Raw genomic sequence first — 14,971 nt, 5'->3', positions numbered from 1 at the left:
GGTTAGGGTGCGGGTTTGGTTCGGGTTTACTGTCGGAGCACTGCGCTGTCGGACTAACGTATTGCACCCGGCCACTACAGCGCTAAACATATCAGCGTAAACGGTAAAGAATGCCAGCACTAGATGATCCCTGTTTTAATAAAACTCTGGCACTTAATGTGTTAATGACATTGTTCAATGTTGAAAACGAGTGCTATTCCCGTTTAAGGCGTCAGCTAATGGGAGTCCGTTTAAACAAATAAACATTTTGTGAGACACCATGGTTCAGAATTTGAACTTTATATGACGTGAAAATCAAGTCAAAACATTAGTGCTTGCCAAAGACAAATCTGTCAACACCCAAATCAAGCTGAACAATGGGTAGGTTTGCCACTGTGTTGATTGATAATTTAACCATCTGAAAAGGGACAGTGGGTTTCTGGTCAGACTGCAGGCAAATACCATTTGTTTCTCAAGTCTGATCTTTAGTGATGACAAAATGATAACATCCCATTTGTGTATTCGGACATCACCGGAAATAGCTGTGTTTCCAACTATATTCAACGACACAGTCATGTGATTAAGAATGAATCAGGCTTCAGTGACGCAGTGTTCAGACTGAGACACACGTTTATAGAGATCATATTTGAATCACATTTCAAACCATCTAGGAATGTGCTTCGAATCCGATTCACAAACATCTGTTTCATGTGGATTTATGCTGTTCACACTTGATAAAAAAAAAGTATCTGATTCTAATCTAGATTTAGGACAAACATCAGATTTGGGCAGCCACTGTGAACATGGCCTCAGAGACTCTTATAAACATTGGTACCGTGTGGCTCCTCCCATGTAAAAAACTAAACAAAGACAAAGTGCACACAACAAGTTAAAGCTCCACCTACAATGTTAAATCCTAAGTGATCTTTGGAAAGGTTACGACACTCAAAATGATTTTGTTTTCCATCATTTACTCACCCTGTGAGTCACATTCCTTTACAGAAATGGTTCTCAAATATCTTAAATTTCATGGACGCCCCCATAACTCTGAGTGTACACAAATGGAACCGTATTTGTACACCCTCAGAGTTACAGACCCATAAGGATCCAATTGGGACCCGCTCAAGGAAACCTGAGAACTACTGCTTTCAAGAATCAGAGAAAGAATTCTCAACGTATCCAAGGTTTCACAAGGTGAGACATTGATAGAAAATAAAAAATAATTTGTGGGTGAAATAACCCTGTAGCTCAGAGAGTGCAAATCCATGTGTATTTTTGTGTACCCTCTGAGTTCAATTAATACTCAGGATTTGCTGGTGGTTGAGTTGTTGAGGAATGCATTTCCATTCCCCGTATTGTCCTTTCTTACAAAGTATATATGGAATACATTTGACAATGTTAATGGAGCGCTTCGCCTATTTTCAACTTTGACTTTATACAGCTGGTCCTCATTAATGCTCATTATAAGATGCCACCATTTCTGTCTACTCACTCTGTGTCTCATTGGTGGGCTGTGGGCAGTTCAGAAACCTGCTTACCACTGACATCATCGATGGGGATTCCAAGCGAAAATACAGCCTTTCTCTTTCTCAGTGGTGGAATGTAACTAAGTACACGTACTTAAGTAACATTTTGAGGTATTTGTACTTTAGTAGCATTTCCAATTTCCAATACTTTTACTTCTACTCCACTACATCTCAAAGGCAAATATTGTACTTTTACTCCACTACAATTATTTGAAAACTTTAGTTACTAGTTACTTTGCAGATATAAATTATGATATTATAAAACATACATTAACCACTTTGGCCCCATTTGATACCTAGGCTATTTGACAATATCAAGCTCACAACACGTCGCATTGCGACGTGTTGTGAGCTTGATCTGCTATTTTCAAATATGTTAGTACTTTTACTTTTGGTAAACTGATGATACAGATGATGCCACTGGTAGGCAGGTCTACCGAACTCCCCACAGCTCACCAATGAGACAAATGGACACCATTTTATTATGGTACCATCTTATTAGAAGCATTAGTGAGGACCGATTGCATTTGAAGATTGGGTTGAAAATGGGCGGAATGCTCCTTTAATGTCCCCTTTTAAAAGAGGAGGGAAAGCCTCTAGTCCTCTTCGTCCACCTCGTCCTCTGCTTCGACAGGCCTCTCCAGTGCCCCCTGTGGCTGCACGCGCTCAATGCTTAGGATGCCGGTCAGGATGGCGTAGCCCAGCATGGCTCCCACAGCGAACAGCACCGACAGCACCTGGTTCCGTCTCTTATGAGGCTCGTTGTCAAAGTCACTGCTGCTGCTGCCACCGCCGTCCGTCTGGCCCGGAGCCTTACTGGATGGAGGCTCTGACAGAGGAACACAAGGAAAGACCAAGGTCATATGTCTTTTTCATGTCCACATATATCTATCCCTATCTATCTATCTATCTATCAATCTATCTATCTATCTATCTATCCTATCTGTCCTAGTACAGAGACAACACAGGTCAAGTTGACCAAGTCTAGAGGATTTAAGCGGCTAAAAAGAAAAAGTGAAAAAGTAATAAAAAATATATACACAACACGGCCCTCCACACATTAGAAGGACTATGTCAGTCACCAGAAGCAGGGGCGTGTTTTTTAGATGAGTCTAACATTCATTAGACGGACAATATCAGTCACCAGAAGCAGGTACTGTATGTTTTCAATGAGTCATGACATTCACTGTCAGTTCTGGTTGTAGCTCCGAAGAGTAACCAAATGGACCAAATGGATTGTAAATGTTAAAGTAATTTTCAGACTTTCTATTTAAGGGACATTCAAGCTACTCTATAGAGAAAATTAGAAGAACTAAACATTGGATTTCAATAAACATCACTTAGTAATAAGGAAGTCAGAAAAATCTGAACATATTAGATTACATATAATATACACACAGAGAACTCTTCACAGGTTCAAAATGACGGACCCAACCCCTAATGGACCCCTGAAATTGGTTCCGAGAGGAGCCGACTGTAAAAAAAATAAAAAAGAAAGACGCACCCGGACCGTTGGATGGCACCCAATATTTTATGCACCCGACAAACCTAAAATGCTGTTCTAACACAGTAGGCGAGATGTCAGTTGTACTACATGCTGTAGCAGCCTACAATAAGATTTAAAATTGACAATTAAATTAAATTGTATGTTTTCACCTCGATTAATAATGCATCCATGATGCACTTTGATTCCACGGAGGTAGCCTATAGTTAGTTTGTGCGTGCTCTCTCTGCACACACTTTAACTGACAGCCATATATTGCTGCAGTAATCTGATCCCCGGCGAGGCAAGCATGCAGCCAATACACAAGTAGACCTCTTCCCATGTTCCTTATCACTGCTTTTAAAGTTACACACACACACACAGTCTAAGAGTTCTCGACGGGCTTGAAAATTAAGGCCCTAACTTGGGCGGCCCGAACAATTACCATACTTTTAGGCCCGAAAACCCACAAAACCCGTAAAGGTGTCGTTATGAGCTTAATGTCCTCAAAGTCACACATCCAACAAGCTTCAAACTGAGCAGATTGGACCTTCCGTTCCAGAGATAATGGTCAAAACATCTTGAAAACGGCCACTTTTACCGATTTTCGATCGCCGATTTTCGATTGAGTTGTGGCCATTGTCGCCCGTTCTTCTTTAATAACACGGGCTAGGAAGGCCGGACGGCGACAAACTAGATACCCGAGTAAAGTTAACTTTGAGCTGTATCCAACACATCCACTGACATGTCTGTCAGCCTTACTGTTAGATCGCTAGGGGCAGTTGAATTATCCTTTTCTCACACACACACACACACACACACACACACACACACACACACACACACACACACACACACACACACACACACACACACACACACACACACACACACACACACACACACACACACACACACACACACACACACACGTCAGATAAATGAAGCAAATCCACAATACCTTTCTGACGGATTAGAAAGTAAATAATCTACAATCCATTTGAATACTGGCGCCTGCCTGTTAACCCTCCTTCCTTCACCTTCCCAGAACAAAGCACAGAATCGCAGGTACACCTTCATTGGTCAAAAGCCAGTGAGGGCGGTGCATGGAGGCTAAGAAAAGTTAGCCCCAATGGTGAGTAAATCAAGCAGGCGTGTCATGTCAGCTGTCAATCACTCAACTCAATGAAAGCCAATGGAAGCTGATTTGGGCTAGAAGAAATCAGCCCATTTTGACATATTTACAGGGCCAGGCTTCCAGCATGGACCCGTTTTGTTATTGGCATTATTACGGGGCCAGGCTTCCAGCATGGACCCGTTTTGTTATTGGCATTATTACAGGGACAGAGCTCTCAGCTCTGTAGCTGTTTTGGTATTGGCAGTATTCCATTTCTTCTTCTTCTGCTGTTTTTGCCAGTTCTGGCTGAACCGTGCATACGCTTTTTATGAAACTCGGCCATATGATAGATGGTCATGAAAAACGATCAAGAAATAAATCTCACAATCTTTCGTCAAAAGGTGGCGCTATAGCACTCAGTTGAAAATGCCAACTTTGAACAGGTACAACTCATGCCCTGTTTGACCTACAGCTATGAAACTTCGATGCACACATGCGTCTCCTCATGCCTAACAACTTTCACTGTTTGACTTTTGACCTCTGACCTTTAGATCTCCCACCATTTCGAATTATATGAAAAGCAGTAAAAAGCAGTTAAAATCTCCTCCTGGGATTTTTGAGCAATCTGCACGAAACGTTTTACACATGAACTTTGGACCTATGCCGACAAACATATGCAAAAGATTTTCCATAAGTGAAAAAATGAAGCTTTAATGAGCCAATGAATATTGCAGTTTTATGAAAATTATTCATCTGCCCCTAACACATACATGCAGACTTACCATTCTTTGAAACTTTGCAGAAATGTAAAGGGCCATTCCAAATATCACTGAAACCAATCTTACTCCAATTGGTCAAACGGGGGCGCTATAGCAATTTTTTGAAAATGCAAACTTTAAACAGGCAAAAGTCATGCCTCGTTTGGCCGACAGCCATTAGACCTGCTTACACATGTGCCTTGACTAATGAGGAACACATCTATCACGTTGACCAGTAAGCACCGCCCTTAGATTGTCCGCAATCTTGAGCAGTTTGAAAAACACTTAAACCCAGGATTTTTCAGCTATTTGCGTGAAACTGTATCATCAGTGTGATCTCTTTTTTCAGAGGATTGTCTGTTGGTCAGATAGCTTCCCGCTTAAGTGTATGTCTCACAACCTCAAGGTCACAGGTTCAAGCCTCACTTGGTGTAGACTTCATCTAAGTTGCATTTCACACAACATGACTATCAATGAATACATCTGCAATTGTTAAAGATAACATGAAATACTTAATTGAGTGTTTTTTACATACTTCATTGTGAAAATAGCTGATCTACAATCTCACAACTTTTCAGATAGCAATGAGAGTATGTTATTTCAATGTATAACATACTTCATTGTGAAAATAGCCGATGTACAATCTGACAACTTTTAATGGTTTGTGAGCTTGTAGATCGGCTACTTTCACTAGTTTTGGTTCTGAGGAGATGTACAATTTCTTCATTGGTAAATGGTTTGTGAACGAGTGATCTTAGTGTTAGTGAAACAGGGGCTTGGGTCATGACAGAAGGCAAGAGTTTGTGATCCTCAACAGACAATATCAGCCTGGACAAAGCTATAGCACTATAGGTAGTGTTGCAGCTACCTAAGAGTGCCTCACGACCGCAAGGTTGCCGGTTCAAGCCTCACTTGATGCAGACTCATTTAAGTTGAATTGCAAAAAACATGACTCAATCTATTCCGTTTCCATGGCTCTCTCTCTCTTCAATCTATTCCGTTTCCATGTCTTTCTCTTCAATCTATTCCATTTCCATGTCTCTCTCTCTGTCTCTTCAATCTATTCCGTTTCCATGTCTCTGTCTCTCTGTCTCTCTCTCTCTCTCTCTCTCTCTCTCTCTCTGAGGGGCGGCCATAGCTGAGTGGTTAGTGAGCCCGCCTAGGGAGCCAGAGGCTCTGGTTGCCCCAGGTACGATTACAGGCCAGGTCAGCAAATGTGTCGATGAAATGAATTTTGTCCCTGAGCAAGACTCTTAACCCCTAATTGCTCGCAGGCCCTCATTGGGAAGAAGACCGCAAGGACTTTCATGAACTGACCTGTTAAAGGAATTATCATTTCTCTTTCTCTCTCCTGGCCCCGTATTATCGCTGCTTGCAGCTATATTTTGTGTTGTTCTTGTAACTATTTGATGCTGTTGCTGCTCTGGTTCCACCAGAGCAGCAAAAAACATTTTAATAATAATTTCATTTTAATAATAATTTCTCATCTTTATTCCATAAGATAGGGGGGGCTTAGCCCCACTGGCCCATTGATTAGAGCCGGGCCTGATCGCAATAGTGTCTCCCCGATAGCGGGGGGACATTCAGGCCCTTCAGGCTCCTCCATTTTCGGTCTGAACTGGGAAGATCTGCTTTCTATTTTGAGCCACCAGTTTTATGGAATAATCTACAACTAAATGTTAATGCCCCCAATATCCTATATGGACAATTTAATAACCTGCTCTCAAATCTCCCTACCTCACTATGTAACTTAATAGTTTTCTACAGTTAGGCTTTTATTTTGTTGTTTCCGTGTTTCATATCTGTATGCAAGTGTCTTAATTGTTGATTTGTTGTGTGTGTAATCTCAACAGCATTGCAAAACGTGGGCAAACCTCAATACTCCTTTCGAGAATAAATAAAGGTTTCAACAATCAATCAATCAATCAATCAACCAACCAAAGGCCCACCTTGTCCTGTGTTTGGGAAGTAGAGGACCAGGATGTTGGTACAGAACTGGCTCAGGTTGTCCAAAGAGCTGAGGTGTTGCTGCAGCTTCCCATTGGGCATCTTCATCTTCAACACAGGAGCCAAGTGACCAAACACATAGGCATCCAATGATGACGGCCTGGGTGAGACAGGGTAATTAAAGTTAACTACATCTGACATAAAAAAAATACATAGACATCCAAAGATGACGGCCTGGAAGAAACAATGTCATAGTTAACTACAACACAATGAGCTGGTCAGCCGGCATAGGCATAGGCTGACCAGCTCAGCCGGCCTCTGACCATAGGCATACGTTGTACTTACGAATCACCGAAGAAGAACTTGTGTGATCCGAGTCGTTGAGATAGCAGGGTCATGCACTCCAGAGCATCACGGTACAACTGTAAAAAAAAAAAAAAAAAAAGATACACACAAATGCATGATAAACATAAACTGTATACATACATCCACACACCTTTACACTAGGGCTGGGTGATATAGCTTCAAATCAATATGTAAAAACAATTATGTAAAACCTTTGCCCAAATTACGATTAGGTTTCCACCCGACATATATATATACACACACACATATATAATACTCTTAATAATAAAAGTAAAATCCAGAGACAGTGTACATCATTGAACACTAAAAGCACACACACACACACACACACACACACACACACACACACACACACACACACACACACACACACACACACACACACACACACACACACACACACACACACACACACACACACACACACACACACACACACGCACACACACACACACACACACCTCTTTCTCCAGCTGCTCCCCAGGCTCCAGCATGGGGTCTCCTCTGACCAGTCGGAGTTTGTCCAGCTGTTGGTTGTGCATGCGGTTTGGCAGGAAGAAGTTCAGCGGGAAGGAGATGTTCTCTCCGTACCAGCGCCGTGTCACGTCCACGTAGTTCTTACCATCCAACCACTGTGAGTAGATCTGCACATAATAATAATATCATCCAACCACTGTGAGTAGATCTGCACATAATAATAATAATAACAACATCCAACCACTGTGAGTAGATCTGCACATAATGATAATAATTAGACCATCGACTGTAAGTAGATTTGCACATGATGATTAATAATAATAATAATAATATTCTTCTTCATGATAGGCTCCATGCACAGCAGCCATATTATCACTTCCTTCACAGGTGTTACCAATGATACTAATGAAGGAAGGCTCTGTTCCATTTAGTGTAGCACAGTGGTTTCCACGACCCCCATAACTCTGAGAGTGTACAAATGGAACCAAATGTGGACCCCAACTTTAGACCCACTGGTCTAGCAGAGTGTTTCCAGTGAGCCAACATGCACACAATATCAGCAACCCTGACTCTGTTTGACCAGAATGGAACAGAGCCTTCATTAGTATCATTGGTAACACCTGTGAATGTCTTCATAATATGGCTGCTGTAAATAGAGCCTATTGTTAGAATCGTTTCCATTATGAACATTTCAGAAATGTTTAAAAATGTTCATGCATCCTATATTAAAATCACTGTCCACCTAATGGGTGGACAGTGGACCGATGGTGGACGTCACAAACGTAACATCTGGACCGGCGAGGCGCACCGTTGCGCCGATCCGCACCAAACACTGGTCAGGGGTCTGCCATCACAATAGCCACACCAGGGGCCATGTGTATTCCCTGGCGGGGCCTCCTGGGTGGCCCCTGCCAGGCCCCCTGGGTGCCACAGGGGCACCGTAGGTCCAATCCACACCGAACTTGGAATAAACACTGTTCCGGGGACTGCCGTCAGCATAGCAACACCAGGGGCCACGTGTGACCCCCAGGGGGCACGTCAGGGGCCGTCAGAGTAAATGTACTTAGTTCCTTCTTACCAAGGCAGGGAGCAGCTTCTCCTCCAGCAGAGAGACAAAGGCCAGGGTGTCAGCTCCCTCCTTGGCTGACAGGTCATAGTCAGCGTTGTATTTCTGAAATAAATCACAATTAAAAAGGTACGGTAAGTGATAGTTATGGGTCAAAACAAAACGTTTTATGTTAAAAGGTTAGAGCACTATATTCTTTCTGATAGTAATCATTGCTATAGAGCGTTTGTTCAGTAACAGCCCCCCCCCCCATCTCTCCAGCTCTTTAATTTGTATTTAACAGAACATAAATGCTCAGGTGGGTTGCACATTTTCTACCAAACAGGAGGGGGTACCCATTTATCAGCTTCAATGTTATATTGTTTCAGTTCCAATTTTGTCTGCTCATTTCGTTGTGTCATCACTTCCAATTTCACATGTATATCCCGAATCATGCTTGAGATTTCTCTCCTGATTGGATGAAATTGGTATCCCGACCTACAAAGATACTCCTGGTTACATACAGTATCACTCAACTACAATTTAAAGTTCCTCCGTTTGCAAATCAGTTGCTCGCGATAAAACCCTCACAATAATCACATCGCAGAGATTTTAATTTATCGTGAAATTGTCAGTCATACACTAGACCAGAGTTGACTGTACTTGGACCGCTTTTTCCATCTACATCAAATCCGGTCGCCAAAAACAGCAGATCTATGAGCTCACAACACGATGCATTGTGAGCTCATAGATGTGCTATTTTTGGCTAATCATTCCCCCAGAACATGGATGCTGGAGTCTAAGCGGTTAACCAAAGTGGCATGAGTGGAGTGAAGTGGAGTTTTAAGCATATTTTAATTATCACGATAATACCGTTAATCGCAATTATTTTGGCCACAATAATCGTGACATTTTCGTGACACTGTATTATACTGTATTACTGTAAGTGTCCGTTGTTATATCATAAATTACTAACACACTGTAAAAAACAAAAACATCATCATACCTGTTTTCTGAGGTGAATAATAATATTAGTGGTTTTTGACACGCTGCCTTCATCCTTGGTCTTCAGTGCAGGTAAAACACCTGGGAGAAGAAAAGCACACATCATAATTGAATAAACTAATCGATTAATAATCAATCCCTATTTTGAGTAAGACATTATAGGAAATAATTTGTGAAACTGTGTGAAAGTAGCCATATATACTAGCGCCGTGTTTCCTTGTTTTTTCTCTCTAAATGTTTTATCCCGCGATTTTGTAACCCTTATTTTTCACCCGGTGCCAATTTTCTAAGTGATTCTGGGCGCTACCCTCCCCTCACCAGCCTAGGGAGGCCAGGGCCGAGCTCATGCCTCCTTCAATGCATGAGAGCCAACTGACCTTCTTGTCACCTGACAGGGGGGAATTTCCCTGGTTGGACGTAGTGCGTGGAAGGAACACGTTATTCCAACCAGTTCCCTTCTCCTCCATCAGGTGCCCCGGCTGTCATGGGGGAGGCGGTATAGCGACCAGGATTACTACATGTTTTTGTGAGGGTATTAACTACCCTGAGAGACACGGGGAGAACATGCAAACTCCACAGCGAGTTGGCCCTCTCGCCAACCCCACCTAGGGTATGGGCGCTAATGACGCGGAGGAGAAGACACGCCCCCAGCATCCCCGGCAGGACCCTTGGCGATACAGCTTTCAGTGTGGCAGCCCTTGACCTCTGGAACTCTCTCCCAATGGAGATTCGCCAGACGCCAACACTGGACTCTTTCAAGTCCGCACTGAAGAGACACTTATTTACTCAGGCTTTTTGGCAATTATTTTGTTTATTTTGTGTACTGTAAAGCGTCCTTGGGTTTCAGAAAGGTGCTATATAAATTCAAGTTATTATTATTATTATTATTATGTAGCACTGAATACTATCAGAATGTAGAGCAATAACAGCTACTTTTAGGCCATGTGAATACAGACCAAAAACAGGATTTGGGTTGTGTCAGTGTGAACATGGTGGGGCTGACCTGTAGGACTTCTCCATGGGTTGGTGATCTTGTGTATTTTAAGAGGGGCTCCAGCAAACTTGGAGTAGGCCTACAAGAAACACAATACCAGGATTAGTAGAGTAGGCCTACAAGAAACACAATACCAGGATTAGTAGAGTAGGCCTACAAGAGACACAATACCAGGATTAGTGGAGTAGGCCTACAAGAGACGCAATACCAGGATTAGTAGAGTAGGCCTACAAGAAACACAATTTTTTTTTGAGCTTGTAGATCAGCTATTTTGTGAATCCAGAAAAGTAACAGTTTTGGACATACAGTATGTGACTGTAGGGCAGTACAGCAATGAATAAACACTGCCCACTGGTGACTGTAGAAAAAACAACATAGTGATCCAAAACAAGCCAGCAACGTCCCACGTCTACAGATGCCTTCATAGCAACCATCTCATGTCTACAGAGGCCTTCATAGCAACCATCCCATGTCTACAGAGGCCTTCATAGCAACTATCCCATGTCTACAGATGCCTTCATAGCAACGATCTCAACTTTTGATGGCTCATTTTTATTTGATCACACTTTTTCATTTTCGTCAGGGTTGTCGGCAAGAGAGACTCATTTATACCTTAACCCGTCTTCCAGTATTTGGCTGGATCCACATCAAATCAATATTTTAAATATGTTTTTTTGCACATGCATTCCTAGCCCTAGAATGTATGTGATCTTACATACATTTCATGTACAGTATGACTGCTGGACTGAACATATTATGAAAACTTCCTTTGGAAACAGTCGATGTTTGGGAAGCGCAAACGTATGGGGCACACAGGTGCGTTGTGATTGGTGTGGGGCGTAGGTAGGTGTAGATTAGGTACAGTGGCCGGTAGAGCGGCCAGATGGGAAGTGTTCGATCCCGGGCTCCCCCAGAGTTAGTGTCGAAGTGTCCATGAGCAAGACACTGAACCCCTAATTGCTCCCGATGAGCAGGTTGGTGCCTTGCATGGTTTCCTCCGCCATCGGTGTGTGAATGTGTGTGTGAATGGGTGAATGTAAGGCACAATCTATGTAAAGCGCTTTGGATAAAAGCACTAAATGCACCACTTGCCATTTTATTTACTTAACCCTTTAAGACCTGAGGCCGATTCTACATGTCTCCTAAATCCCAACAGTATTCTGAAAAACCTATGTTTCTATATCAGTGGTGCTCAATCTTTTTCATGTCAAGGACCCCCAAAATGATATGTATTTGGCCAAAATATCAAAAAAAAAATATCAAAATATTTTGTTCCAGGGACCCCCAGAAGCAAAGATTTGAGTTAAAATGTTTCGCTTTAAAACAATATATTTTCAAAGATTTGCACACATTTTCACGATTTTTCAAAAATAGCAGATCTACAAGCTATGAGCTTGTATATCTGCTATTTTTGAATAGCCCAAAGTGTAAAATAATGCTTTTTAGCTCAAATCTAAAAATGACACAGTTCCAGGTCTTAATTAACAGACGTTTTCTGGCAGAACTTTCAAATGGACTTGAAACTAGAGGACAATATCTGACTGCAAGTCTTAGGAATTAATTATTGGGCGAGTACACACGCAGCGTGGAGCACTTTTATGCCGCGGAGATCAGTCTGCTAACCGGGCGCGGATACGACCGATCTATGGCTGTGTATTTGGAATACATGAAATGTATGCAAGATCACAGACATTCTAGGGCTAATGCATTCCATAAATTCCATAGGGCTAGACCACACATGGACAAATGACATCATCAACTTGGGATGGGCATTGCCCCTCTTGAGTAAAAGATGAACTGTTTCTAAAAATAAATAAAATATTTAAGGTGTTTTACATGTATATTTTAGTTATAGAGGGCAATTATAATGTATTAAGGCATATTTGGCTTATTAGCCAAGGATCCTTTTTAGTACTTTTACCTTGGTACTGCATAGTATGTTTTGATGCAAATACTTTTGTACTTTTACTTAAAGGGATATTTCACTGTTTTTTTTATTGGGTCATTTTATCATCTACTCAGGCTTTTGTGAACACCCCAGACAGTTTTTAAGTTGCTTGATTCCCCCCGAGTCCCGGCAGAGTACTTCCGGAGAAGCGGACTGAGTGGCCCTGTCTTTCCCTATAGGACTGATCGTGGGTGCTACTGGGACATAAGTCGGGGCTTGATCAACCCTGGCTGGGTCACCTGGGCGAGGGTGTATGTTGTATGTTGCGAGACCCGAAACACCCTATGACCCCAGGCTACATCACTGATGATTCGTCCCAGTTGCATCCATGTGATGTTTTTCTTTATTAGTATTTAGATATTTGATATTCATTTTATCAGACACGCCCCCTTCCTATACAAACCCATTGTAACTTCAAACTCCATTTTAGCCATGACAGATTCGTCAAGAACACCCGTTCTTGGTTCTGGTGACATGATATTGCTGATAATATGAAACCCATTCTGTCGTGTCTCGCTAGGACGCGCCTCACTAGCAAACACACAAGAGGAGGTTGAATGAGCTGAAACCAGCGCACCCCGAAACAATATGTTGGGAATTGATTACATGAAACAATCACCTGTGCATTCAGTCTCAATGTTGGTAAACAAATAATTGGTCTATAGCCTACGTGAGAGGGCGTGTTTTTTCAATAACTTTTTTCATTTATTAAAAAAAATGAAGGATTTGGAAAATGAAAGATTTTAATACAATAAAAATGAGTCACCAGAACCAAGGACGGGTGTTCTTGATGAATCTATCATGGTTAAATGGAGTTCGAAGTTACAATGGGCTTGTATAGGAATATGAAGGGGGCGTATCAAATATCTAAATACTGAATCGAGCAACTGTCTTGGCTGTTCACAAAAGCCTGAGTCAATGATAAAAATTTGCCAATTCGTTTTGGAAAGTGAAATATTCCTTTGAGACAAATTATGAATACAGGACACTTGTTGCAGACTATATATTCATATAGAAGTATTACTACTTTTTACTTAAGTAAATGACAAAATCCAAGTAGGCTATTTCTTCAACCTTTGAACATTAATATGTTAGAGATGTTCATTTTTAGTTGACATGGTGACGTCACCCAGCAGCAGGTCACTGTCATGATGTTAAACTGATTGAAGTCCCAAACGTGATCAATCAATCGATAGATCAATAGCTTTGATCAATAGCTATAATCACTCAGAATAACAATAATGATCATAATAGTTACCAGGACAATGAGAGAGTCTACATCTATGGAGGGTAAGCCCCAGTCGCCTTTCCAGCAGTACAGCTCCATGGGGGCGGCCATCTTGGACTGAATCACATGACCTTTCACACCGGAAGATCTTTCTCTCTGACCAAGAACTACAGACAGAACTACAGACTGACGTCACTCTCTGGCAGTGGTGGAAAAAGTACTCAAATGTTTTACTTAAGTAAAAGTATCAATACTGCAATGTAGAAGTATTATGCTACAAGTAAAAGTCCGGAATTCAAAATTTACTTCAGTAAAAGTACAAAAGTATTGGTATCAAAATGTACTTAAAGTACCAAAAGTAAAAGTACTAAAATGTTTGAAAATAGCAGATCTACAAGTTCACAACGCGTTGCATAGGGACACGTTGTGAGCTTGTAGATCTGTTCTTTTCAAATAGCCTAAAAAAATAGGGCTAAAGTGGTTAATGTATGTTTTATAATGTAATAATGTATATCTAGTAGTAACTAGTAATAAAGTTTTCAAATAATTGTAGTGGAGTAAAAGTACAATATTTTCCTCTGAGATGTAGTGGAGTAGAAGTAAAAGTATAGACCAGGATTATCTAGGTCTGTCACAATAATTGCATAGCCTAATCACTTAATCACAATTATTTGTTTGCTTTGTCGTCATAATCATTTCCATGTTGAAAAATCTAAATACATCTTCAAACATTTTCCTAGAATAGCGGAAATTGATGATCTACAAAACATCTTTTTGAAAGTATAAAATTATTAAATATGTCAGTAATGTCTTTGTATATTTAATGTGTCCTAATCTGCCCCTTGCAACTTCTGTTTATGAGGCCTAATTAAAACCAAACAGAAATTAAATATTTATTCAAATGTTCCAACATTCAATACCAAAAACACAATTAAATCATTGATCGCATTTTTTTGTGTGAAAATTAATCGTCAACTTAAATGTTGTTATCGTGACAGGCAGTGGTGGAAAAAGTACTCAAAAGTTTTACTTAAGTAAAAGTAGCAATACTGCAATGTAGAAATACTCTGTTAATAAAAGTAAGGTATTCAACATTTA

At 41.2% G+C, this 14,971-nt stretch overlaps 1 protein-coding gene across 1 annotated transcript; it reads right to left on the bottom strand.

The window, feature by feature from the left end:
- Positions 1 to 586: 586 nt before the first annotated feature.
- LOC311062398 (metaxin-1-like) lies at positions 587 to 13,990 on the bottom strand. Its single transcript, XM_084081409.1, has 8 exons — positions 13,904 to 13,990; positions 10,707 to 10,776; positions 9,705 to 9,784; positions 8,732 to 8,824; positions 7,638 to 7,820; positions 7,156 to 7,232; positions 6,813 to 6,970; positions 587 to 2,334 (listed from the first exon to the last, which is right to left on the bottom strand). Exons 1-8 carry the CDS (start codon positions 13,982 to 13,984, stop codon positions 2,102 to 2,104), a joined length of 975 nt encoding a protein of 324 aa, XP_083937535.1. The 5' UTR covers positions 13,985 to 13,990; the 3' UTR covers positions 587 to 2,101.
- Positions 13,991 to 14,971: the final 981 nt, after the last annotated feature.

Source organism: Gymnoscopelus microlampas, assembly GCF_963454915.1.
Source record: "Gymnoscopelus microlampas genome assembly, chromosome: 15".
NCBI classification, from domain to species: domain Eukaryota; kingdom Metazoa; phylum Chordata; class Actinopteri; order Myctophiformes; family Myctophidae; genus Gymnoscopelus; species Gymnoscopelus microlampas.
The sequence above is the reverse complement of the archived record's forward strand: the minus strand, read 5'-3'. Positions and strand labels throughout refer to the sequence as shown.

What these genes read in the sequence shown, in the direction of transcription:
- LOC311062398 (XM_084081409.1), bottom strand. Translation starts at nt 13,984, where the DNA reads ATGGCCGCCCCCATGGAGCTGTACTGCTGGAAAGGCGACTGGGGCTTA. An exon ending in TTATTCACCTCAGAAAACAG is followed by an intron (nt 8,825 to 9,704) that starts GTATGATGATGT and finishes GATTTATTTCAG; the next exon opens with AAATACAACGCTGACTATGA. An exon ending in CTTCCCAAACACAGGACAAG is followed by an intron (nt 2,335 to 6,812) that starts GTGGGCCTTTGG and finishes TTCCTCTGTCAG; the next exon opens with AGCCTCCATCCAGTAAGGCT.